General features: G+C 39.4%; 1 protein-coding gene across 3 annotated transcripts in view; it reads left to right on the top strand.

Annotated features, from left to right (window-relative positions):
- Positions 1 to 27972, top strand: part of ARID4B (AT-rich interaction domain 4B) — an 86223-nt gene that overhangs the window by 10809 nt on the left and 47442 nt on the right. For all 3 annotated transcript variants that reach the window (XM_082758278.1, XM_082758277.1, XM_082758276.1), the window contains exons 3-6: positions 17905 to 18015; positions 22620 to 22685; positions 23282 to 23372; positions 27595 to 27674. In XM_082758278.1, the coding sequence (XP_082614404.1) occupies positions 17905 to 18015; positions 22620 to 22685; positions 23282 to 23372; positions 27595 to 27674 (348 nt within the window). The remainder of the gene's footprint in view (positions 1 to 17904; positions 18016 to 22619; positions 22686 to 23281; positions 23373 to 27594; positions 27675 to 27972) is intronic.

Genomic DNA, 27972 nt, shown 5'->3' with positions numbered 1-27972 from the left:
GAAATACTGGAATGCCATCTGCAAACGCCCCGTGTTTACAAGACAGCTCCTTGGTTTCAAAGGAAGCGCAGCGTCTTGCCTTTTACCTGGCGGTTTGTCCTCCCGCAGCTGCTGTGCCCGCTGACCCATCTCCCAGCCCAGCACCCGAAGGAGGCTGTGGGCACGTGCCGATGGCTCAGAAGGGCCTCTGCAGACCTTGTAGCCAGGTGTGCCGCTGCTGGCAGCGGTGATGTGCAGCGTTCCTGCTGCGAAAGCAAAGACAAGAGTGGGCAGAGCAGTCCCACGGTACTGCAGGAAGATCAGGGCTCTGGGCCGTGTGTTTCAGGATTTCTCTCTCACTCATTATCTTCCTAAGCTTGGGGAAAAAAAAACCACCACCACTGCTTGTTGTTGGTCATGAAAGTAATTAATAACAGTTTCATTGAGGTATGTCACTGACAGCGTAACCCGTGGATTTGGCAGGCACATGGGTGCTTTACTGGTGGGCACTGCAAGAAAGCCATGTTGGCCCGGGGACCTGGTGGGATGCCTCCCCTTGAACTCAGAGCACAGAGTAAGGTTTCACGTGGGCAGCAACAGTAAAAGTGTTGAGATGCAGTAGACCTGGATAGACTATTTTTCTCTTTCACTTCAGTAATCCTAAGTGTTACTTCTGGAAAAGAGGCTAAAAAAAAAATGAAGGTTTTAGTATAAGAGGCTTAAAGACTTTAATAAATAACTGGGCTTTACAGAATAGCTTCAGCACATTTGAAAGCAGTGAATATAGTCTGATATCACCTGTGCAACTTTAAAAAAAAAAAAAAAAAAAAAAAGTACTCCCTGTTCCTGGGTATGTCAGACAGTTTTGTGGAATCGTAGCCAGGATCTTTCCTTAAATAGCCCCTCCCTGGAAATGGCTGCCATTAGTCACAGGCTCAGCCAGCTGAAGATGTTTTGGAAACAGGTGCAGCAATGAGTAGCCAAAGAAGCTCTAGCATTCTGGGTAATTAAATGAGATAAAAGGTATGAACCAAGCACTTAGTGTTCTTCAGCACATGGACTTTTGAAAGGTAGCCTTGTTGAATGCTAGCTGCTAGCATACGCTGTTTGTACAGCACTAAGATGGAATTTTTATTTTCTGCGTAGCACACTTGTATCTAAAAGATGTTAAAGCTATTCAAAATTATGCAGCACTTGATAATTCTCTTTTTAAACTTGCCTTCAAGTGGTTAATTATTTTTCTTTTTTTAGCGTCTGTGTTACTTTTAATGAATGCGTTCTTGGTTTGCTACAGGTATTTCACCGATGGAAAGTTCTTGAAAGGATTTTCAAGTAGTAGGAGTTAGTTGGACTGGAAAAGCTTGCACCTCTGATTTGGGTATTGCTTTGTTGGTTAGATCTAGTTTCTTTTTAAAACCCCCAGCCTCCTCTCACGAGCCCAAAGCATGAATACTGAACTCCTTGCATTTAGATGGAGAACTTCCTCTGTCTGGAAGACAAATGCTGTTGTGGGGAGGTTAATATTTTAGTTATATCCCCTTTTACCCGTGTAAAATTGCACTGAGTTACATATTTCTTCTGAAGAAAGACACGGACTTGACACTTATTTCTATTGGTACAGGTAGAGTGGGATGTGCAGGTAACTTGTATGGCTTTGTACTTCCTGAAGCCATACCACAGACCTTGGCAGGTGGATCTGAAAGAATCATTTGATTTTCCAGTAGAAGGCTCTTGTACTTACCGAATTTACCACTTTTTTTTTTTTTTTTTTTTTTTTTTTTTTTTTTTCTTAAGGTAAGAACCACTTGAAAGACCACTGGTACTGATACAGGTCATAGCCTCCATGGAAGGTTTAAGCCAGTGTTTTGTCCGGATTGCCTGAAATGCATGTAGGATGTGGTCAGTTTATTTGGGAACGTTTTTGAGACTCAAAATCAACTTGCTGCACTCTGAACTGACATGGATGCAGAAATAAATTCTCATCCCATTATAATTAGTGCATTTAAAGAGCTGTAGGAAGCGTGTGCTGCATGCAAGGCTGTGGATAGGTCCCTGGGTAGTTCTTGTTTCAGCTGGGTGATCACACAACTGACCACTGGTGGAACAAGCATTACTGAGACGTGTGGAGAAACGTTTCACTATTTGCTCGTCTGGCTGTTGGAATTGGTTGTGTTGAGGAGGTCTGTGCCTTGAGCGCATGCCAGGACAACCCTTTAAGAAGCAAAGGATATAGTAGCTATTAAGGAGGCTACAAACTGGGGAAGGGAATGCAAAAGTTAGATTTGAGATATTTTTGATTCTTTCCTTAGACTCACATAGGAAGGGAAGTTTGAAATACAAATAATTTGATTCATTTGGAGGAGTTAATCTGTTGGAGGTTATTTTTATTTTTTTCCTTCCTCCTCTGCTCTCTTTCAGTGTTCATAGAGTTCGTTTTCTTCAATTGCATGAAAATAAATAAATAGTGGGTTGAGTTAAAACTTACTTAACAGTTTGAGGAACCATCCTTCTGAACCTTCTGAAAGAAAATTGCACTGTAAAAAAATAATTGTCTGTACTTTTATGGCAAAATACTGTGCTAGTGAAAACAGTTTGCTCAGTAGAATATTCTGCCACAGCAAGGCTGTTTGAACATCACCCACAGTAGCTGAGTCAGAAGTTGATCTGAATTATGGGTTGCTTTGTGCTGTGAGGAGGCACTGGGATTTCTTTGGGGATAACTTCAGGTTCACTTGTTCCTTCTCTTGGGACATTTGCGGTGTTGTGCAGAGATGCCTGTGTGATGTGGAAATGGCCTAGCTGTCGGAGTACAAGCTCAGCAGGGGTTATAACTTGCCGTATTTTTTTTTAGGTAAAGTACTTTACTAATTTCCATGCTGCCCCAGGTAAGCTACTTCGCATGCCCAGATGAGTTGACACATCCATATTCTGCAAGGCTGTGAATATGCCAACAGTGGCTCAATAAATGCTGATTTAAAAAAACAAAACAAAACAAAAAACAACACCAATAGACCTAACAGAAAATAATTCTTTGTTCTTCCAGGCTCCGAGAGCTGGTTATGTATGTACAGAGCTGTGCTCTTAACTGATCCACTGACCGGGAGCTCACCCAACCATTTTTTAAGAGCAGCAGGCTAAACTTGATTTGGATGTGTCAGTGCTGCTAGGGCACTTCTGAACAGTGCAAGTACGTGTGTAGTATGCTCAGATTTCACTTCTCTTCAACACTGCTTGTGCCTAGCTCCAAAAGTTGTCTTCTGAGGGTCTTAAAGCAGTGGTTTTCAACCAGTCGTCTGCGGGTGCCTGGTGTTTTGCTGAAGATGTGTGAAGATCTGTTCTGATCTGCGAAGATCTAGCTAGGTCTGTTAGCTATTCAGGAGCCTCTAGCTCTCTTAGAATTTGGGATCAAAATCAGTACATAGAAAAGTTAGAAAAACCTTTGCCTAATGCAACTGTCCTTTTGTAAATGCATTTAATTGCGTGTATTTACTTTTCCCTTTTGTCTGCATACAGAGTCATAGGTACCTTAAATCTCTGTGTGTTTTCTTCCCCTCCTCTTTGTTGCTCAGAGAGGAAGCTGAGGAATCATTTGACTGTTCTGAAAGATGTAATATCTTCCTTATAGATGCACGTACTTGCATTGTAGCAGGGCTTACAGGCAGTTCAGGTGGGGTAGAGCGTACTCCAAACATTGTAAAAAGATGGATGCGATCTCTGCGGTACTAAGCTTAAAGTATTACTGATGTTTTCTGTATGTGTGGTTAGTGCATGCTGATAGTGTATGCTGTTAGTGTCTTAACTAATGTGGTTTTAAATGAAATAATCGTTTATCAGAAAAATAACTCTTTATAGGAAGCTTGGAGAGAAAAATCAATGTTTCTTCAGTGTAGAAGGGGAAAAAAACAGCATAGGAAAGAATGGTCTGCAGAAGACACTGAAAAATAAATCTGGAGTGTACCACACGGAATACCTGGAATCATTAGTTAAAATATCAGAGGAAGGCTTCTGCAGCATGCGTTACACCGCAAGCTCTGGAGATCTGTGGAAATCTTTCTATTGAAAAAGCATTTTTGAAATTTAAGGTCTTGTAGTAATGTACTGAACCTGGGACAGAAATAACTGAAGCAGCGCTTGTTTGGACAGCAGGAATGTGCCATAGGCATATAATTGTCTAGTGATGTGAATGTTTTCCCCCCAGCTAGAATTAGGGGGAGAAGGAACAGGCGTTTTGTTGCTTGCACAGTCTCTCATGTCGTGTTTCTGACGGATCCAAGGATCCTGCGTGTTAATGGGATGTGAAAATAGGCGTGTTTTGGGGAAACTGGCTAGTGAAGTCTTCACTTTGGGATGGAGGGAAGGATTGCTGTCCTGAGCTTGCAAAGCTTGTGGTACAGATACACCTGTAAAGAATAATGCTTTTAATATCCACGTGCCAAAACTTGCACTACAAAAGTAATGGTGGTCAGGGTGCTGTTTGTTTATATACTTCCCCCAAAAGGTATGTATTTTAGTGTTTAGAAAATCAGCCATTATCTGCAGTTCTTTAAAAGGTTTATTTTGTTGGCTTATTTGCCTTTGAATTTCATCCCAGTTTCACTCTGTTAATGGCTTCAAAGGTCCAATTGTGGCAAAGGGAATTCCAGAAAAGCCAAATATAAGAGCGAAATATTTTTAAGCCAAACTATTATGCTCTTTGTGCGTATATTAGTTGTTTACCCAAACAAGATGCACTTTTTTAGCTCTTGGGTAACTTTTCCCTCTGGATACTAAAGCAGAATAGGTTGCTGAGTAGGGGCTAGCTCAGCAGTGAGGATCCCTCAAAATGTTCCAAATGAGGATTCAGTTACACTGAAACTTAAGGAAAAGCCTACAGATCAGGGTATATCTAGTTGAATTCAGAGATCTTCCAAAGTAAATGGAAAAATACTTGAATTTGGCTGTTCTGCAAACTGTAATTCTTAAAAGTTATTGCTGGTGCTGAGCTAGAAGAGAAGACTGGGCTGTGTCTGCCAGATCTGCTGGAGCCAGCGAGGAAATTTGAGGGCAGTTCTGCAGAGCTGCTCAGTGGAAAGCCAAGCAGAGACTGGTCCGTGTGTCCTCACGTGCATCTTCAGGTACCACAGCATGTGTCTGGTTGGCCTTATACTTTGTCTTAGGTGCAAACCAACTGTTTGGGGGGAGAAAAGGAAGCAAAAATTAAGCTGGTGGAGAGAGTAACTTTTTCCTGTAGTTAAGATGTCTTTGTGCCGCTTTTGGTGTTACATAGTCTGAAATGGGGACTTAACTAAATATACCTCCACCAAGTCTGAACTCTCTGGAAAAAACTGGGTGCAGGAACTGTGATGGATTGGATTATTTGTAGTGATACTTAATCTTTCTTCAGTTGTTTTCTTTTTTTTAATATCAGTGTCAGGCATGGGCTACCTCTCTGAAGGGGAGAGAGGAAGTGTGTTCCTGTGACCGTAGCATGTCTGGGAGTGCGTATGCTGGGTCATACAGTGCTCGTGGGCTCCCTGGGGTAGATCCCTGCAGAACCCAGGAGACAACCAAAGGAATATATTTTCTCCAATTTTGATCTCTTTGTCATTATGGAGGTAAGCTGAAACCGAGGCTTTCTGGATCCAGCACGCTTTGGTGGCTGCCGTGGCTGTTAAAGCTCAGTGCAAGTAAGCTTTATTCTTCCCTGTGCAAGGCGGTGACTTGTTTAGATGCTTGTCCAGTGGTATGGTTCTGGAGAGTTTTCTTGGTCTTTTGTAAGTCTCTGCTTCGTAAATGTCTTAAAGATTGTCTCAACGCTGGTCATCGTCTTGGTAGTGCTCTGTAGTCCAATCATTAAATTTCATACCCCCAGATGTTATTTTTAACACGACTGATCCTGTCTGTAAGCTGAATTTAGTCAAGTTCCTATTTTGTGGGAAATTCTAATTAAAAAAAAAATCATTTTGAAATCAGTTCTCAGTTTATTTTGGACTTCTTATTTTACAAAAACAGATTATTAAAAAATATTTTGTTTGGTTTTATAATATGGTGATAATGGTACTTGCTAGTTCCATATTTTATATATATATACACACGCATATATACATATAAAAGAATCAGCACTCAGTCTGTTCCCACAGACTGTCCAGTTGGATCGATATTTTTCATCTGAAAAAATGTTTCACTGGAAAAGCTAATACCTGCTTTGTTTGCAAATAGTGTGCAATGGATGTAAAACTTAACATAAACTGTTTTTTTGAGTGCCATCCAAGTAGATTAGACTTTGAATACAAACTTGCGTTTGACCTTGCATGTACTCCAGTACTGAAGTGCTTTCAGACAGTTTAAAGCCACTTCAGGAGTTCAGTGGAGATGTTGGACTGAAAGCTGTTTGTAGATGCCCAAGTCTCTGACTTGCACAGAGGAATGAAAACTAGTTTAGTGGAATTATCTGAGGAAGAGTTTGGTAGCTTGATTATCTAGTTATTTAAAATAAAAAAAATCAAGTCATGTGGTACATGTCTGAAGCCACTAGGTGAATGAAGAAAAAGACATTTAATTTTTCTAGGGGGGAAAAAAATAAATCTGGTGTGCAATGATTCAACTCAGAGTGGTAGAAAACTGTAGCTTAGCAAAAGTAATGGCAACAAGTCACTATCGTATCTTTTGGGTTGGTGGTCATTTTGTACTCTTCAAGTTTTGTATGAACTACTACAAGAACGACTCTTGGCGGTAGGTAATGCCTGTCATCAACTTTGAATGCTTAAAAACATTTTGGTTTTGGTGGTTACTTTTTTTTCCCCATTCCTCCTCAGGTAGACGGAGATCTTAAAATTTATCCTTGCCTTTGTGACTTTAGGAATAAAGGACTGAATTGGTTTTATGAAGCTGGTTTTCTGACTTCGTGTAATGACCACAACTGCATCCTGATGATGGTCCATTTAGCAGGAACAAGCAAGAGAATGAACATAGCTTGCTTTCAGAACAGTTCTGTTGCATTCGATTTCTAGCATGAAGAAGCCACATCCTTTATAAGGACAGAACTGGCACAAAACCCTATAAGTTTTTAGAAAATTCCTATCAGTTCTGTGACATTCAGGACTGTTGTGATGCTTTACTTGCTTTTGCTCATACAGTTCTACAGGAGAGTAAATCATGTTTCGCTTCTTATACAGGTAGTTGTGTACTTCGGGTTGCAAATACAGCAGCAACTGTGTATGTTAGTCATTATTCACTTAAAATCAGATTCCTTTTTCTGTAATAGCCCCCATTTCTCTTCTCTCCCGTGTTTAACTAAAGGGCCTAGTCTGTGCTTTTAACAGATAAAGCATTATGAATATTGCCATTTTAGAAATCTAATAAGTAACTGTATTAAGTACAAGCTATGTTACCACTTTTTTGGGTAAGTATTAAGGAGAATGCATTATGAAATTCTAATCCATTATAATGGGATGCCTTCGAGGCTAAGAAACCACAGCTGTAATAGCCACAAGATTGCAGGATTTCAGAGCAATGAATGTGAGGACAAGGCAGCCAGCTTTGGCCTAGTTAATTTGTTGAGAGGAAGTGGGGACTGACTGCAACAGCTCAGCTTTTAAAACTGAAGAAGCGAACAGATTGCTGCTCAGCAGAGTTGTGTATAGTGTATTTTTAAAATTAGTATTGTGATAAGTAAGTTGAGCTCTAAACAGATGAAACCATGTGCATGCTTCCTGTCTGTCTGAGACATCACACAAGTGCCCGGGGGAGGAAGGATGAGTTTTGATACACATCAGCACGTATCAGAAGTGGTAAAGCTGGTATTTCTTTTGCTAGAAAAGGATAGAATGGTTTTTCCTGATCTCTTTGATTGGCTATTTCGTACGTAGTGTAAATTACACAATCTTTAAAAGCACAGAGAACACTTCAGAAGCCCTTCCTGTTCTGTAGCTGCCTTTATCACAATGTCTTAATTACAGGAGTTTTTTGATGAGTCAGAATTTGACTGTCAATAACTATAGCCAGATTAGGTTTAGTCTGAACTACTAATTTGAGCTTCACTTTTGCATTCTTTCAGCATATATTTAGTAAGACTTTATTCTGTGTCTTCAAGGCTTTAAGTCTTTATTTCATCCCTTACGATCTCTTCAAGTACCTAGCTACACAAATTATTAACTTCCTCTTTTAAACCTAAAAGCCCTGTTCATCCTGCAGCCATGGGATTTCATAATGCTCCAGACTGCAAGATTAAAGAACCTTCCAGTGTCACTTCTCTCCTGTGCCATGAAAGAGTGGCCAGGCACTACAGGCTGAATTTGGCGAAGGACTGTAGCTGGATAACACGTGGGTGTTTGATGCTTCGAAGTAAGAGGCAGGGCTCTGCAGAAGCCTCCTCTGTTACAGTGAACGTGGGCAGAAAGACGACTGGTCAGGTACAGGACTGCATGAAGCAGGCGAGCACCTTTCAGGTGCTTAGCACAAGACCCATCTGCAAGCACTCACGACTCCTTTGGGCATCCCATTTCCTTCAAGGTGGCTGCACCCAGGGTTTGCTGCACTCCAAATCCAGTGCAGGAACAAACTGTGTGCTGCATTGAGCAAGCCAAGGTCCTGGGGGTATAGAGTCCAGACCTTTGCACTAGTCACCTTTTAGCCTGAGGTCTTAGTGTCTGGGGTTGAAGACAGCCAACAGGCTCGGCTGGGGAGCCATCAAGTCAGCACACTTGCTGGAGTTGCATGGCACTATATGTGCCACATTAACAGTTCGCTGCTATTGAAAATGGAACGTGCTGCATCCTCTTTCCTCCTCCCCTCGGGGGCAGTTCTGGGGAAGACAATAGCCAAAAATAAATGGAATGTGAGGCAATACCACAGCCTTGCCAAAAAGGCAAATGTCATGCTGGAAAGTAAAAATACCATTTGCAAACTAGCTTCTCTTGCTTTCAGTTAGGCCATACCTGGAACACTGCACCTGGTTCTGAGCACAGGACTTGAGGTAAGATGGGAGCTAATTTAAACAGGCTTCAGAGGAAAGCAGTTAGAAATACTGGGTGCCTAAAAAATGCAGCTCCTAATTAAAATGTACACAAGAACTTTTTTTTTTTTCCTTTTAGAGATCAGATTACTCTAAGGAGGTGTATCTTTAAATATGAAAGCTGCAAAGAAAGCAGAAGCATGCTGGCCTCCATATGCAGTATTGATAAGAAAAAAAAATAAGGGTGGCAGAGAAAATGTAGCTGATCTTACGGAAATAATAAGCAGTGGAATATACAGCCTACAGAGAGTATGGAATATTCACTCCTGAGTTTAAGAATAGATTTGACAGACATCTGTTATGAATAATACAGTTAAAATTATCCTGCCAAGAGGAATGGCCTTGATAACCTTTTATGTGTAATTAAGTTTTTCTTGTTACCAAGGATCTCATCTGTCTGAATTTAGTCTCCAGTAAATTGGTTAGATTAAGTTATTGTAGTCTCACTGTAGGTATTTTTTCAACTCGTTTTGTTCCTGAATGTCCTGTCCCTGGCTGGCAGTCTGACATCAGCTGACAAGGCGGCAGTTGAGGGAACATGAACATCCCCCCTATAATTTCTTGTGTTGCTGTATGGTATTAGCCAACTGCACACCAGAACCTACCGAAAGCATGGTGGTATAAAGTGGCTATCTGCTACAGACACGTTTTCTGTTGATCACAGGTTTGCATTTGTGCATAGCTTCCATGTGTGGATCTGTAACTTACCAGATAGTCTTTAGGACTGATTGATTAATCAGTAGGAAAGATGTGCCATATCTTCACTTTGTTTCCTATTTATATTTTTAGTTTCGCGTTGGTTGACAGTTGCATGTAGCTTTGACACTACTTCTGATACTTGTTTGACATCCTCCTAGTTAGCAAGAATGGCAACACCAAAATTGAAATGCTACATGTGAATTTTCACCTAAGTAATGTGTAATTCTGTGACAGTTTTACTTTTTAGTGTGATATTAAGAAAAAATGCTTTATACTGCTTTGCAGATCAGCTACAGTCATGATCTGTACAAGCTGCGTTTCATGTCAGTATAGAATAGCATCTTAAAATAAATGCATAGGATTTCAGAACATAATTTTATCAAAATATCTTTAAACATTGCAAATCTAAGGAAACCACAGCTGTAGTTAGTGCCTTGACTTGGATCAATGTTCTAGAAATTTGAATTAGTACATGTCATTCCTTCAACTTTGCCTTTCTGTTCTAATCTACGAATAAAAATAAATCCCCTTATCCTCTCCCCAGCCCCCCTCTTTGCCAATGATTAGTTTAGGAAGAATTGTTCTAAGCATGGAAATAAACCAAGGCAAGACATTTTCTTTTGTGTTTGAAGAAAAGGCAGCCATGGTTTATGGCCTTTTTTTTTTTTTTTTAAGGCTCTGTTTTTCAACTTGATATGCATTTGTGCAAAGTTTTAGGCAACAAAATATTTCAGAAGTAAATGATAATAAACAGACACTTAATATAGTACAGTTTCAGTGGGGCGTTGGGGAGGAAGCAACATTCTTAGATAAGGATCTGATTTTAATTTCTATTTGCCATTCCTGTTCCTGCCATCAGATTCATTATTATTTTATCGGAAAGCATTGCCATCTTTTCTCTCAACCAAAATGACAGCATTTTTGTTATCTCAGATAGGTTTGCTGTAGAATACAAACTATTCCTTCCACCCTTACAGATTTCACTGTTTTGTATACTGTTGCACTGAATTTTTAAGAACTAACTTATTAAAAAGAAAACAATAATTAAATTGTCTTTGATTGGAACTAGAAATATTGCCAAAGAATTATCAAATTGTTTTAGAAATGGTGTGTTTTTAATTGATTTTATTGACTGTTGATTTTTTCAGGCTCCACGTAGTTCTATATTAGTCGCTTCATTATGTTGCTTGGGAACAACCTGGACTAGTTTGTTTGATTAAACTATCAAGTCTTTGTTCCAGTCGATTTGGAACACAAGCATATCATTAGCTTCTCTTCTTTTCAGTCCTTTGAAACATCCCAAGTTTTCCGCACTTTAAGCAGCATTTCTAGACAGATTTGTGGCACGCTTTTAAAACTGAGGCAAGTTACCCAGATCTAATAATGTAAATAATTCTCCTAAGCATTATCTGAAGCTTTTAACTCTTAGTTGGAAAAAAGAGTGTTTGTCAAGAAAGCGATTGACTTACTTATATTCAAATGTAAAACATACATCAAGGGCTACGTTATTACTAAATTATTTTACCATCTAATAACATGTAATATATATATATATATTTCCTGAAATTCATCATATTTAATACCTTTTGATTCTTGTGCTAAAACACATGAAATCAGAACAGTCATTGAAGTATCAGTCATTGAAGTATCAGTGACTAAAAGAGAAGTCTTCTTTTGAGAACTTCCTTTTAGAAGTTGGTTATTACTTTTTTCATCCTTACATATGCAGAAACAACACTCAGACTTCACTTGGACATACAGAAGTTGTAAAAAACATGTCAGACCAAAATTAGTGAAGTTGCACCATTTGCAGTACTGCACTCTAATGCTAAGTAGTTTGAATATTTAGTTAAACCTTACAGAGAATTGCAATCTGGTAGCTATGGCGATGATTGACTTGAAAAAAGATTTTAGATTCAGCAGGATAAACAGTGGGAGCACACACTCAAAATGTCTTTCCTTCATGTGGTCTTTTGGCAATGCAGAGCAAGAGAAGAGACCTACATGAGGAATTTAAAAGAAGTGGGATTAGTTTTGGAGAGTACAATTGGATCTGGAGTATTTGATTAAATAAAACATTCTTATAGAGTGATATGCTATACTGATGGGGAAAAAATGAATACAGATTTCCATTCTAATGTCTCAAAGTACTGTATAAACATCAAATCCCTACTCCCCTTTGGGTAAGATATGCATGAGCCACATTTTGCAGACTGGAAAGCTGGTATGTACCTGCTGGGTTGCATGGATGTGGAGGAAGTCTGTGGGCAAGTTGGAAACAGAATCAGAATTCAATTCTTACTTTTTTTTTTTTTTAGGCATAGTCATCTTTATGGAATTGCTGTTCAGAATAAAATGATAATTTAAAGTTTGTGTTTGGAAATGACACTACTCATTAAATTTCTGGATGGAGAATGTAGTTGCTCTTTGGGTATAATTAGGATAGAATGATTTTTGAATCCTTTTCTTTGAAATATTTTTCATTTTCTGTGTTATTTGTACAATTCTATACCAATTTAGCAGAGTTTAAAAAAAGTAATAGGGTTACTAGTTCCATAGAAATCTAACTTTACACAAATTAATACAGAATACTCATTTTGCATTTAAGACAGATATATTAAAAGGGAATATTGCCTGTTACTGGACTGAACCTCTTGGTTTGGGTCTCTCGGCCCTTCATGATCTTAGTATTTGTAAGTCTTTTCTGCATAGCTCATTTTGATTTGGAGAAGAAAATCAGCTTTTGTGTCTTTTCAAGTCTTTGAGAACTGCGACTAAGTTAGGTGTGGAACTAATGTAACTGGATACTTAGAAATAAAGGAAATCTCCCCTTTGCACTTGGAAAGAAAACTAAAGCTATCAGAAGTTGGTTTATAACTTCTAGACATCTGGCCACTAGCTTCCGTTAACTTCCACTTTAGTAAATAAAAATATGAAAAAAACTGTCTGCCACAGTTGTGTTATGTCTGCTTATGAGACTGGTGAGGTGTTATTTGAAACTTCCTGTAGATTTTCAATTGAAACAGGTTTCGCTACAAAAAGCCTCTCTGCTCCTCTCCTTTGAATTGAGAAGTGTTCAGATTGATCTTGATGTTCCTATCCTAATTTTGATTTGCCACCACAACATTGATAGCATTGAGTAGTTTTCTTCATAAACCTCGTAATTCCTAGTTTGGTCTTAGAGCTGTACAGCAACAACAAAACAACAAAAAAAAATGAAGCTGAAATCCGTCAGCCAGAAGTAGATTTGCCTAAAACCCTGTCTTCCCCTTGTGCTTTCAGGTAATAGCCTTTCCATGTAAAAGAACAGCACTGCCGTTCATTCTGTGCTGTAGCTTGCAAGTTTCCAGAAAAATTAATCCTGCTTCCTGTTGCAGTGCTTTTTTTTTTTTTTTTAGTCTCCTTGGTTTCAGTCTTTTTTTTTTTTTTTTTTTTTTTTAGATGTTGCATTCCTCGCTGAGCAGTTACGTGCCTCAGTAACAGGTTTTTATGGAAAGCTTTTTAGAATTTTTCAGAAATGTGTTGCTCTGAGGAGAGGAGGAATGTATTTGAAATCAACTTAGGTTATCTGCCAAATTGAGTACGTTAAATGTGGCACAGTAATAGGTTTTTCCTGAGTGGCTGCTGTGATGAAGTTGACTGTCCTCCCAACCACAACAGGTTGAGTTTGTAATTAAGAATGCAACTTTTTGCTCACATTCCAGGATTTTGGTTATTTAAGAGCCTGATCCTGCAGTGTGTGGGCAGGTTTCTGCTACGGGGTGGAACTTAAGGCAGTTTGAAAATATTTAAGCAAATAATAGCAATAATCTTTAGTGAAGTACCTTAGTAACTGGGGAGAAAGTGTTTTAATGGTTTGTGTTTTTTTTCCCTTTTTCCATTAAAATGTATCTTCAAAAATTGTCTGTGTGATGCTGGATTTACCCTTGTTTCCCCCCAAATGCTGCTCTTCTGAAATCTGAGATTTTTCAAGCCTTTGTTGTCCCCAGACTTTCTGACCCCTTGTTGGACTGGCTCGAGGGTGCTGCTAATTCTGCAGGACGGAACAGGGGTTTGTCAGCAGCCACGTGAAGCTCTGGCCATTCAGGAGAAGCTTTAGGGATCTGGCTGGATTTCGCTCTGAAGTAGCGGGGTATTACTGCTTGGTTGGTAATGCTGCTTGGGGGGGCTGTGGCTGACGGGAGTTGGAACAGTGGCGTGTGATGCTGGCTAACAGGGTGCTGCCCTCCGCAATTAGGGCAGGTACACCATCAGAGGGAACTTCATAGAAAAAAGTATTTCCACTGTTTCTCTTGCTTAATATGAACAAGGAGGAAAAAATAGTGTTTTTTTAAACTAAAGAATCAATTTGGGTTCCTGGCAGGGGAGAAGGCCTAGAATCTTCAACAGGCTTTCTGTAAACCTTGGTCATCAAAAACAAACATGTTAGATTTCCATTTGAAAGCTAAAACCAGTCATTACTTTTTAGTAGTTTGTGGTTTTTTACTTCCTTGAAAATGTTTCATTCGTTTCCTGATGTGGGAGCTCGGTGAAGTGGCTAGACCCTGCCTTTTGAGTGTTTAACCCAAGATGCAATCCTGGCTTTTTGCAAACTTTCCCTGTCAGAGAGACAAAGGGGGAAGGTAGAGGCCCAGCTTTCTCTTGGCATATTAATCTGCAAGCAGTCCTGCAGGCTTTCCTCCCGAGCGTGTCGGCTGTGTTTCTAGATTGAATGCTTAATCTTGTTTTCATGTGGTTTGCTTGGAACATCCTGTGTGCAGTGCAGAGGAATACAGATTAGGTGATAGAAATAATGCATTCGCACACGGTGTATTAGAAGCACTTAGAGGACAATGTAAAGCAGCTTTATCGGCTGCTGCATGGCCTGCCAGACCTCACGGAGGAATTGCAGCGCAGTCACACAGCACGGCTGAAGGAGGTGTGGGGATGATTTCATCCCACGTAGACGGAAAACACCGAAACGTCCAACCCAGCCCTGGAACAGCCTTGAGGGGTAGGTAAAAGCACGGAGCCGGCACTTGAACGGCTGACAGCCAGAATTGTATCGGGAATTGCTCTGCAGGAGGCTGGGTATCCGCTCACCCCCGGGGCCGCCTCACGGGGCTGGGCCGAGCGCGGCGGCGAGCCCCCGGCCACCCGCCGCGGGCCGCCAGAAACTTCTGGCAGCTTCTTGGCGCCGGCCCCTCCTCTCGGCGCCGCTCTGCAAGCCACCTCCTGCCGGCCCCTCGGCGGCTCCGGGATGCCCGGGATGCTGCTGGGGCCGAGCCTCGCCTCTCGGGGCGGCCTCTGCGCCATCCCCTGATGGAGGTGGCCGCGGTGGTCTCAGGGTGCCCCTGGTAGGAGGCTGCCGGCGTGAGAAGAGGTGGCTCGCCTCGAGGATGGCCAAGTGGCAGCACGGGTGAGGTGGAATGGCTGCCAGGCTGTGCCCGTCGCTGGCTGCGTGTCGAGTTGGCGTTCCCTGTCATGCATCACAGCGTGCCGCTTGTTTCAGTTTCCCATTTTCAGCTGGTACCCTCAACCAGAATGAGGGAAATCTTCTGAAAAGCCCACTTAGGTGATTTAGGGGAAAAATCATTTAGTACAGCTTCCAGTGGAATGCTAAAATCACAGAACACGTTCCTAGGAGCATCCATTAAAGATATCCGATGGCAATTGGATACTTTAAAATGTCTAAGTGATTCATAGTGGTTAATAAGTGTATTTCACTGGTATAAATATTCATGTCAAAGCCACTCCGATACTGTATTTCTAGTAAACGTACCTACAGTGGTTAAGCAAATGGTCCATATGCTTGGCATTCCTCACAATTACTCTATTTACAGTGCTAAATATTAACTAATGCCAGTGAAAGGAGTTAACCATTGTGAAAGTAGCTTCGGGAGACTTAAACCAAGGATCAGAATTAACTTCTGGGGGAGCAACAGAGATCAATTCCTGCAGATGTTTGTTCTTCACATGACTGTTCTTTTTGGAAGAAGCTTTTAAAAGTAAGGCAGAATAATGATGAATTAATCGCTAGTTGTATTGATTAATCTCTTCATAAAAAAGAAATTGAAATCCTATTTTGAAGTTTGTTGATAATTGCGAGTTGCCTGTTTCTTATCCATAGACTTACAAACAGTCAAAGGACTGGAGCTTCAAAATGTCTCACTTCTCTTTTTATTTTTTTTAATTAAGATTCAGTGTTAGTGAAGAAAAGGCATTTTTTATTTTCCATAAGCTAAACCTAACATTATGATTCAGTTCTCGAGATCATCCTTGAGATCATTTGTTGGGCTGTATTGGGGGGCATAGACTGGTACTGACACAAGCAGCTCTAGCAGTCTGTGTTTGTAGGAGATTTCTAGCTACAAGCGTGCTTGGAGCTGTCTGTCTTAAAATCTTTCTATGAAGTTTAGAAGATAACTGACATGAAAGATTATCGGCATCGTAGTGTTGAAGAGTTTCCTCACTAAGGAATGGGGAGATCAGGAGGATGCTCCCCTCTTAGAGCTTTACTAACTTTGCAGGAGAATCTGACTGTTTGCCACTGTTCAGATTTATGTTGTGTGAAACAGTCAATTGATCTACTGAGAGCACTAAGCAAAATCAAGTTTATCACCATCTGAGTCCCTGTCTCAGCATCCTTCCAAGTGGAGTAAGTAAAGCATTTCAGCCTGCCTTGAAGGCAAGTACTACGTTTGCACTGTTACAGAAGCAAGAAGGAAATGAATTTCTGAATCTCAGCATTGTTAACAGCTACCTACTTAATCTCAGTTGAATTTTATTGTTACTAAATCTGTAATAGAAATGGATATGTGTTCATGGATATACTGCTCTAGTGCAGTCAAGCATGCATGCGGAGAGGGAGAAGGGGGGCTGGGATTCATTAGAGCATTCATGTTTCTGATCTTGACGGGGTATATTGGTGACAATCTTCTAGTATTCCGCAATATATTTTATTACCTGAAAATGAGTGTTAGACTTGAATGAAGAGCCAAGGTAAAATGTTATTAGTATGGAGTTAACATTGTAGCAGCTCATGTCACTCAATTTCAAGTTTTGCAAAAGTTACAGATCTTGAGCCCTACATTGAAGCATCCAGGTGCCTAATTGCCTGCCTGTGCTTGTGTCCTATCAGAGCTGGAAACAGCCAGGGGGAGCTACCTGCTGTTGGGTGCAAACACCTAGGAACATGCACAGCCTCAACAGCAGTGCGGGGAGCTGTAGAGGACTGTGGTATCTCCATATTCTTCCTGTGGAGAGCCTGGATGTGCCAGAGTTGTCTCTTGTAAGCTGTCCCAAGTCTTTAGGGGTGCAGAGATACCCTGTGGGCTTAAGCAAGGGCCTAGATCTCTCTTCACTGTTCTCATTTGGGGCTGCATGGAGGCCTGCAGCTCTTGGACATGTAGCTCATTGCTATTGCTTATCTACCCTGTCTTCTGACCCAGCTTCTACAAAGTGATTCAGAGAGGTGGTTCTGCTACCTCCTCCCCCAGATGATGCTACGAGAGGTTGGGTGAGAGGAAAGGGACCTCCTCTGAAGGAACAGAGCCTTCCTGAGCCTACTCATGCTAATCAGACTCTTGTTCTACCCCTGTCCCTGGAACATTTATTTTCCTCCTCCTGTTTCCCTATTTGGATGTTACCTGTTCCTCCTGTTGCTCGTTGCAGAACCTATTGCTTTGTCTGGGCCCTTCACTGTTGTTGTGCATTTATTCTATCATCATTCTCCTGCTGTACTCTGTCCCTCAGGACATGCTCCTGGCAAGCATCCATCCATATAATTTACTTTATGCAAAAGTTTTAATAAAAAAAAAAAAGTCTCTCCAGAAATGCTCTACTTACATCAGGTTCATTTTTCATTAGCATATGAGAGAAATAAAACAAGCGCCAGTGTCTTCAAGAGATGCCTGAAATCTTGAGGCAATTGCAGGAGAAGGTGGAAATGCTTGGTTGGCCTTCACCAGCCCAGCAGGGCTGGCTGGCTGCTGCACTGCTGGTGCTGCAGAGGTTGGAGGTTTATGCGGTGACTTGTTGCAGACAGCCGTGGTGTCAGATTTTGATATTTATGGTAACCGTTGCATGAGTTTAGTGCTGCACTCTGTGTTTCTACTGCTGGGATACACATATGCTGTCAGGTGAAGTTTTATGGAGCTGTTTTGTAACACTGTCCACAAAAGCTAGCGTGACGATGATAGCTGTATTGCCAGTGGCCAGCAATTAAAAAACAGTTGCTTTCCTTTCTGTTCCAGGCCATTGATGAGCCTCCCTATCTCACAGTGGGCACTGATGTGAGTGCTAAGTATCGAGGAGCCTTCTGTGAAGCCAAGATCAAGACAGCAAAAAGACTTGTCAAAGTCAAGGTATGTGGTTTTCCTGCAAATAATTTTGGGGAAAGAAGTAATGTATTTTCCAGCTAGTCCTTTTCTTGGACTGTCAGCGCAGCCTCTACAATAACAGTAAGTGTATTTTTGTGGGGTTGGGAGGGATTCCCCCACACCTTTCCCCATGCAATTAGATACGTTATGTTTCCTTCACTGCTCTGTCATCTGTTTGCCATCAGGATCTGTGGCCTTCAGTGCCATAGGCTGACTTTAAAGTAGTTGCTGTAAAACGACAAATGTAGGTTTATGTATGGAACAATGTCTTTGGGAAATAGATAAAGCTTCTCAAAAGTACGTTTAATATGGTTTCTTTTACTTCAGGAGCTCAGGTCACTGCAGTTTTGCAGCGGCAACTAGATAATGCTTCAGGAATAAGATGAAGTCCTGCTGTCTTTCAACAAAGACTTGGCATAATAAGTCCTATGGAATAGTAAGCAGGGAATCTTACCTAATCTTTACAGTTTCTAGTTAATGACTGACTGAATCAATATAAGCCACATGCAGTAGAATAAAAATCGTGGGGAGGGAATGTAAGAGATGTTTTAACACCCATTGGGACTTTAAAGTTGTTTGTCTGATTGTTTGTAGTTCGTTTATTTAGGAATATTAAAAATGTTTTAGCTTGTTTTTATTTCGCAGTAAGTCCACACTGTAAAGAGGCCCTAGATTTCAGTTTGGATAGCGTTGCCCTAAAAGCTTCTAATTTGGGAGCAGGTACTATTTTTCTGTTTCACCTCTTAACCTTATACAGAGATATATCAAGGCAAGGATCAAAAGTACTTATAAAAAAGAAATTATATTGTTGCTCTGAACAGACTTATACTGGCAGAGTATTTTTCTTATCTTCTGTAAAAAGAAGTGAAAAATGTGTGCCTGTGAGTGGAGGTAACATGGTATAGAAGAGTCTCTATTATAAATTGTCGTGCAGGGCTTGAACCTGCCCTCATGCTATGGCCAATTTTGCCTATACTATGTATAAGGGCACACTATCTCCAAAAGCCCTGATGGGAAGGATATTGTCACTGATGTGATGATTAATGTTGACTGTAATGGGAAGGTGCCAGTCTTAAATCTGACGCCTTTAAAAAGCCTTTAGAGCAAATGAGTGGTCTTCTCATTTCATTAGTCATAGCTATTACCAGCATGAGCTGGTTTATGTTTTACAGCACCATTGAATTTAAGCTATTAAGTACTGGTATTTAGGTGTGAAGTGTCAGTATTTAAGTACAGGAGTAGTGTTGTGACCAGATCAGTGAAGTCCTAACTACTACCAGCTCTTTAAGAGGACTTTTAGCCCACCTTAGATGGCCACTTGCACTGTAGTGGTGTCCATTGAGAAATATTTTTGTATGGATTTACTTGCAGCTTGGTGACTGCAATGTCTTGCAGCAAGATCTTGCAGAGTAACTGAATTTTCAGTCCGAATTGCTTGTGGAAACTGTGTCTAAAGTCTTGCAGGAGGTAGAAGAGAGAGAGAGAGGGAGTCTTCACTATCTGTTACTGCATAACTTAGGGCAATTAAGCACCCGTACAGTTACTCCTTTGTAGAGTAATGTGTGTTGTGGTGTCATGGTTTGTGTTTTGGTGTGTGTTTTTTTGTTGTTTTGTCTGAGTACAGTATCAATATCTTCTTATTCTGATTGTCTTCCACCACTAGTGCATCATCCCTAAACTTAACAGTGACCCCTTGATTTTTCCTCTTTCTGGAGGGTGCAAGCTTTCTCCGATATTAGGTCTAAGCAGAATTCTTATTGTCAACTGTACATTTTAATTTTGATAGTTTACCTGCTACATTTATTTTCCACTTGTTTAACAGACTTTTTCCTGGCCCCCACACATCATATGCCTTAGTCTCCTTTATATTAGGAGCTTCCTCTTAGTTGCCAAAAATTCAGCTTACTTCATAAGAGAAATTTTAGTTTGACCCTTTCATTTAAGCTTCAAAAATAGTTGCTCTGAGAAAGAAGGGTGGCAATGTTTGTTTTTTTTTTTTTTTTTTTTCAGTATCAAGCTCTGTCATCTTCAGGGAAGTAAAATACATTTAATTACTTCACCTTTTATCTGCTTTCTTCATCTGTCAAGTACTGCTTCTTGCAGTATTTTCAGGGATGCCCTCATAATGACTTTTCCATCAGTGACATAATTTAGTAACTTTATTCAATGCAACTCAAGTGCCCTGTGTTTAACACTTCAATGCCATACTTCACACTTACCTGGTAAAGAATTTTATGTTATACAATGTATCTTCATTACACGCATTGCCATGTAAAGGAGTAAAACAGAGTTGCCTGGACTCGTGAAAAGTTTTGAGGACGCTACAAATTTGACTAAAGAGCACAACTTTTGGTGTTACTGGTAGGCTACTCCCTCTTCATAGGATCAGTTATAGCTTTTCTTAGTTATTTAAACCAGTTTATTTTGACAGTGTACTCTAAAACACAATTAGCACCATCATCTACACCCACCAGTTGTATTTGGGCACCCTGCACAGAAGTTTCAGAAGAAACTGTTTTCAGTGTCTGTCTTCATGAAATAGAAAGTATCAGAGCATCTGCTCTGTAGAGCCTTACCAGGACCTCCATTTAAGGATGGTGAAGAAAAAGGAAATTCCAACTGAATCTAAACAGCTTGATGATCTGCTGGTCAGATCTGATTTCTGCTAATACCCAGTAAATTTTTTTTTTAATTTTTAAAAATATGTTTGGAGGTCTCAGGAACTGAAAACTGTTGGTATCAAAATCTCCTGAAAAAGAGGCAGATTGCCAACGAACCTTTTAAAAAGAGAAAATGTTCAGGAATACACAATAGTAAAGTCATGTGTTCTCCTTTCTTTTGTAGTACACTGTGGCTGACTCATGGTTTTGGATAGAGTTTCTTTATGCTGTGAAATACATTAATTACAGAAAGTTAATTAAATCAGTTACCTCTAAATCAGAATTGATACACTGTTTGTTTCGTCTGAGTGATCACAGGTGTCAGATTATTTTACATCTAAACTTTGAACTTTTGATTTCTAAATAAATCCCCATCAGGCTGAAGTTCAGAAGGTTGGCCCTTGCTCTATTAATCCTTGTCCAGAATCTTCTGTGTGGCTTTCAGTTTACGAAGTATGACTTGTGTCTGTCTGTCAGACAGGAAGTATTTACCATCCGTAGGTGGGATGATGCAGCTCTAAAAAGAACATACTTTCAGTAGGTATTGCTGTGGTTTTAGCAGGAGATGGACAAGATAACTACTTTGCAAAGTAACACCTTGAGGGTAGAAAGCATTCCAGTGTGTTTATTTTCTAATCAGCCAGCCAAGGTAGGATTTCCTCAGTCCTGGCTTTAGGTGTTATTCTCAACCATTTGTTACTGTCAAGGCTTACAAAACTCCTAAACTTAACTCTTGAAGGAGTCAAAGTAAGAGAAATGGTGTTGGAAAACAGAATCTGTTCTGAAGCAGATCTCACCATCACTGTGTTCTGCACAGGAAACCTCAACTTTAGCAAGAACATAACTTTGGGCACCCTTGTGAACCAAGTTCTTCAACTTAATATAGTATTACTGTTAGCTATTGTGAGTACTAAATAAAGCATCATACACTTAAAACAAACGAGTGTGCTCTGGTGAGCTTTAGAACATCACTTGTGAGTGTTAATAAAAGGTGTATATATATGTAATGCCAGAGTTTTCTCAGGGTTTCTCTGAATTTTAAAACCAGAGTGGAGGGGAAAAAACAAACAAACAACAAACTTCAGGTGCAATTGATCCTGTGACTTAGTGTGTGTTCAAGTTAGTTCAGAGTGAAATGAATGATCAGTATCCGTATCGGATGCTACAGGTAACTTAATCATAAATTTAAATTTCCAACCCATATTTTCCTGAGGATGGTGTGTGCTGTGTTAAAGACACAGCCAATGACATGTGAAAATGCCTCAAATGCTTACAGCCTTTACTGAAGTTTTGGAAGACTAAAAATTTAGCACTCTGGACATTTACCTCCAGTTACTAGCATCTTCTTGGCTAGGCTGACGTTAACTGAAAAACTGGAACATTCTCTTTGGGTTGTTCATTTTGTTCAGTTGACAGCAGTGCCCTGTATGTTTTCATACCGGTCTTCCAGCAGTAAGTGAAAAAAATGCACTTCAACCAGCAGCAGTAGCAAAGAAATGAACCACGATATGGATTTAGATACAGGTGCTAAAACTGTTTGATTTCAGAGCATTGAAATGTAAATGTTTCTGTGCAGTTATTCGTGCTCATAACTTCTGAAACTTCATCCTTTTTTTGCTGTGGTACTAGAACAGTACAATTCAAATCATTAACAGATGTGCAAATACTGTTTTGAGCTGTTAAACATTGTTAGTATTGTCTGTCAGTTCCTTTAGTGGTAATAGGTCTGTTGTAAAAGGTAAAAACAACTTCAGTAACTAAGAAGTTGTTTCCCATTATTTCTAAAATGTATGAATGAAAGTTTCAGCAACTGGAATGATTGTGGTGACTAATTGCATGATGAGAGTAAGAGAAGGACTATTGACATTGCATGTGCTTATGCTGCTCAATTGTATCAAGTGATTGTCAGTTGATTTATATTTTTTTTAGGTAACTTTTCGACATGATTCTTCAACAGTGGAAGTGCAGGATGACCACATAAAGGGTCCCTTAAAGGTAATAAATTTGTTCTACATTTTGTGAACGCTTTGAAAAGCATTCTTCAGCATTTGAAATAAACGTGTATGTGTAGTATAAGGTGAAAGAGGAAAGTTCATTTTATTACCTAGGCCAGATACCTTTGTGAAGCTTAAAAGGTAATGCTGCAAAGCTGAAGTTGGTATACGCTTCTTTTTCATGTTAACTTTTTCCCCTGTAGTTAAAGGGAATACAGCATACTGGCTGATGCAAGCCTCTTTGTTCTTTTTGGCCTTAAAGCTAAGAAGTTTGGCTGGCTCTGATTTTTAGTTACTGTTGCTTTGGAAAGCTCAGCTGGAGGATTTGATGGGCAAGCTCTTATACAAGAGAATGACATCACTCAGATTGGTTCTTGTTCCCCACCTGCTGGCAGGAAATAATCAGCTCAGTTAGTTGGCTTATTTTAGTGGAATGGAAGAAAGAAGTTATAAGGAGTACAAACAGATTCAAATTAAACTGAAAAGGTGTGGTATATGTAACAAAGTCTGTAGAAATTAACTCTGCTGAGTACCGAAGTGTAAATTTCATTGACTGTTTTAGAATCTGTCTGGTGCTAAGTGGCTTTTGCATTTTAGGTGGGAACTGTTGTGGAAGTGAAAAATCCAGATGGAACTTACCAGGAAGCAGTGATCAACAAATTAACAGATGCAAGTTGGTACACTGTAGGTAAGAGAAATAGTTATGTATTCGAATAAAACTCGTGACTTAAATTAAGCCAGTAACCTGTATTTTTCTTGGACACGTCTTAAACAAGGTGAGAGATGTTTTTGGAGATCCTTATGTAAACATTCAAAGTCTGCATTAAAAAAATAAATTCTTTGGGTTTTTGTAAGAAACTTCACCACAAGGTGAAATTAGGATGTAAAACGTAGACTTAGTGAGCTGCTGTATAATTGGGTACTGCTTGGGTATTTAATATGCTCTTATTAAATATTCTGAAGCAAAGTATGTTGTCATACACATCTGTACAATTCACATTGCAATACATACTTTTCCCTACTTCTAGGCTTTGCCCTGACAACTGCTCCTGTGAAACCAGAGATACAGCTTGTTTTTTTTTTTTTTTTTTTTTCTTCTATAAGTCTTCCTATTCATTTTGCCTATTCTAGAATATGATATTTCAGGCTTTGGATGATGTATCCAGATGCCCACAAGCAAACCTGGAATCTATTAGAATATAGAAAAATGGGTTTACCCTTTGATGATATGTACAAGTAGATAAATGTTAGGGAGAACTGGTCAGTGGAGGAATGATAACATATATTCCATCTGTGCACTGGTAATTTTAAAGCTATTGTAGGAAATGTCTTGTTTCTTGAAGTTGTGTGTTTGTCTCCTTGATAGATGTCCAGAGCTTGGGAAGATGAGGACCAGGTTTTGAAACCTTAGCAAGATTTACTTGCACCAAGATACTAAGGGTTGTTACTGCTAAAGTGCTGTTGAACAGCTAGGGAAAGACTAACTTTCCCTAGCCTTAGTCCTTTTAGAAAGGAATAGAGCTGTGAGTTTAGTTGTAATCTTCCAGGTAAATGATGCAGAAAATATTTGTTTTCCTGTTGGAGAAGTAGACTATGTAAGTAAAGGAGAGACCAGGCTAGGGTGTGTTGAAACATGGGGTATAAAGACACAAACTGACATCACAGGTAGTTCTGGTAATTAGTATAAAACTCTCACATATGATCTACCTGTAAAGAACAAAATGGTATAGCTGGTATTAGATCTCTGTTGTATGTCCATGCTCACACTTCTGAGAAAGCACGAGGTTAATGGCTCAGCAAGAAGAAAAAGATAGGAGCCAGTGCAGATTAAATTCTGAAAGTTGGTGTCACGTTTTTTTTTTGTAAATCAAAGTAGATGACTGCCAATAATCCTGCGCTTGAGAAAAAGGAAGGAGAGATGTAAGAATTGAGACTAAAAACCTTATTTTATAGATAAAAGTAGACAAAAGCATGTTGACCTTGCAGAATCAGTAAAAGCATCACAGCTGCTGACTGTGTAATGCACTTTAAGTGGGAATTGACTTTAGCAGTGGATGATTAGAATAATCTTTGTCAGGAGGGTGACTGAAATGGGTTTGAAATTATCTTGCAGACCACGATGACGTTGCAGATCTGAGCGAAAGCCCTGCTTCAAGGGCTAGTTGGCATTTACCAAATTTCAGGATTAGCATGCTTCTTAGCCAGCAGATTTACCTAATGTAATTGCAGCACTTGTTGAGAAGTATCAAATTGTGTCATTAATGATTTTATGAATAAAGTTACTTTGTTTTGATTAAAACAAACAAACTACACAAAACTTTGTGGAAGGACAGATAGATCTGAAGTAGGAGCATTCCTGAAGTTGTTAATATATTACCATTTGTGTCACTGCAGCAGTGTGTGAAATTTAGGATAACCATTTTGTGTCTGCTTGAAGACTCTTAACACTAAATTATTTAGGTTGTCTAAATAGAAATTGTATATGAGTTCAGTTTTAATTTTTTTCATGCTACTTCTTTCTTACAAAAGGAAGATGGGAATTAATTTAAAACAAACAGAAAAACAACAAGCAATCAGTATAGCCTTTAGCATAGGCAAAGTTATCTGTGTACACAGTGTGCATGGTTTATTTGCCTGTCCTGTAAAAATTTGTCAAGAAGCACAAGGTATGGTAATCTGGATACTATTCCAGTATTCAAACGTGTCTTTAGAAAGTTTGTGATACTCTTAATACTTAAATTCGTTGTTTACTGTGAGGGAAAAAGTAGTATGATTGCTTTACTAAAAACGTGGAACTGTACATGTGCAGAAGTGAAGTAGTCTCGCCTCCTTTTGCACTTTTTTCATCAAAGAAAAAAAAAGCAGCAATGCAGTTTTGGGTTTGGTGTTTTACAACGCAGTACTCATTTGTATGTCTGCTCAGTAGACTGCTTTCAGAATGCCCCCCATTAGATTTGAACATCACATGCATTAAAGCCATAGGTGCTGTACTGGCTGCACAAGTCTTTCAGGCACACGAAACTTTTTGGTTGAATGTATTTGTGTTATGGAAAAAGATTAAGGATCCCTCTGGCAGGGAAGAGGCCGCAAGCGGATTACCACACAGGATACATAACCTGGCTACCTACCTAGTTCTGAATAGGTTTACCCTCGTTGTAGTCAGCTTATCCCTTGAAGAGGATAGACTTTTTAAAGCTCTCATTATGTAAGGAGACTCAGTTACATTAATTAACACAAACTGAATTAGGAACCTGTTGCCTTCTGCTTCACTTAATGAAGGGAGGACTCAATTATATGTTGACCATTTGAGATGCAGCTCAAAAATCTGTGTGTTCTGTTGTGCAGTTCTTGCCCTTTAATACTTTTTCAACAAACATTGAAGTGTCAGATGTGCATCTATAATTGTGATTTTAACACTAGACTCTACTCAACAATTACGGTAGTATAAAACAAAGAATGGTAGTCACAAGGGGTAGTTTTTCTTTGTTCATCAATAGTACTGCATTATATAAGGATAAAAAAAATCTCAGAACTAGGTAAGAGTTTCTTTTATACCAAATAAATAAAAGTTGGGAGTTTGCATGTGTGTATATTATTTATATATATATGTATTTAATAGATGTTAAAGCTAGAGTATGGCACCCACTATTTGATAGTCAGACGTGGCTGAAAACTAAGTTCAGATCTTGCCAGGCGTCGTTTGCTGGTTGACAGCCATTCTCTGCACGCTGTTATTTTGGCTCTTGTTTGTCAAAGTGTTTATGTATTTTTAGTTTTCTACCACATGATTGAATTTTAATGAGATTACTGCTGAGCCTGATTCAGACACTGTTGACAGAAGAGAAAGTTTGAATGAAGGTGAAGGAGACATGTTAAGAACTTGCTGAAACTTTAACATTTAATTTAATCTTTTAATCTAATCTTGGGGTTGTTTCCCTGCCCCCAAAAGTCTTCAAGGTCACTGCAGCGTGGGGACAAGACTATAATTGTCATCACTGTTGGGGTCCGGAGAGGAGGTCAGTTCTTGTCTTGCAGAACAGTGTAAGCATTACCTGAGTTAAAACTTGTCACCAAGTTTTCATCCAATAAGTACCTGTAGTAAACATGATCAAAGTTTACTTTTTATATGACCAGTTTATCAACTTCTAAAGATACCACCTTGAATGTGTGCGATGTGTTTCTGGATTTAAATGGATGAAGTATGTAGCTGAAGCCAGCTGTTTTACAAACTTGTTTCCAGTTGACCTTGCTCAATTGCTAGAGATAATAAAGCCTGGTGACAGCAGAAGTAGCATGGAGCCAAGAAGCCATGAGCTCCACAGTTTTCTTACAACACCTGATTTTGATGATTGTTCTTTGACCACAGTTTGTTGTCATTCTCCTTAGGCTGTTATTGCTGCTGTTTTACAGGTTAGCTGAATGAGGTCAGCAGGGAGAAATGCTGAACTTTCAAATAACATTGAACTGTAATTTTTTTCTCTAGATGTCAATCTGTGTTTCTCAGCAGTAAGTGTAGCTTCCAGTAGTGGATTGTAGGAATTCTGGTTTTGAAATAGCGTTCTGTAAAAATGAAAATGCTAAGAATTGTTTTTCATTTCTAGCTCGTATTGATTTTTATTTTTGTGTGCTGGTCTGTAAATTGTATGTGCTTGACTACTGATTAGTTAAGATTCCATTTGAAGTGTGGAGTAACTACAGTGAGCCAGCAGCTTAAATATTTGGCCAGTCTGCAAATGCTTTACTGGATATGCAGTAGTATCCAGCTACAGCTTTGTAAGACCTGGCTACAGGAAGATCTTATCTCATTCTTTCTGACACTTGAAGTAATCAATTACTTCCTGATTTAAAAATAAATAAATAAAAGTTAAAATCTTTTCTTTCCCCCTGCCTCGCTTTTTACCTGGTGACAGTATTTGATGATGGTGACGAGAAGACTCTTAGGCGTTCTTCGCTGTGCTTAAAAGGAGAGCGACATTTTGCTGAAAGTGAGGTAATTAAAGAATTTTAATACAACTTTTAATTTGGAAGAAATTAAAGTGATATATTTTTAGTAAATCAGTTTTCAATATGTTGTGTATATCCATGCTACTAAAAACGGTGATTATGTAAAATATAGCCCACAGGATATGGCTTTTTTTTTTTTTTTTTTAAAACCAAGTAATATGGTTGAATTTCACCAAACTCTGCAAGTTATCAAAGAAAATCAATGTTTCACAGCTATCACTTTTATATTATTAATGGTCCATGGATTGGGGATCACATAGAAGGCAGCAATCACATAACTACTT

This window comes from Aythya marila, assembly GCF_965140915.1.
Source record: "Aythya marila genome assembly, chromosome: 3".
In the NCBI taxonomy this organism is placed as follows: Eukaryota; Metazoa; Chordata; class Aves; order Anseriformes; family Anatidae; genus Aythya; species Aythya marila.
This window is presented reverse-complemented; position numbering and strand designations above follow the sequence as displayed.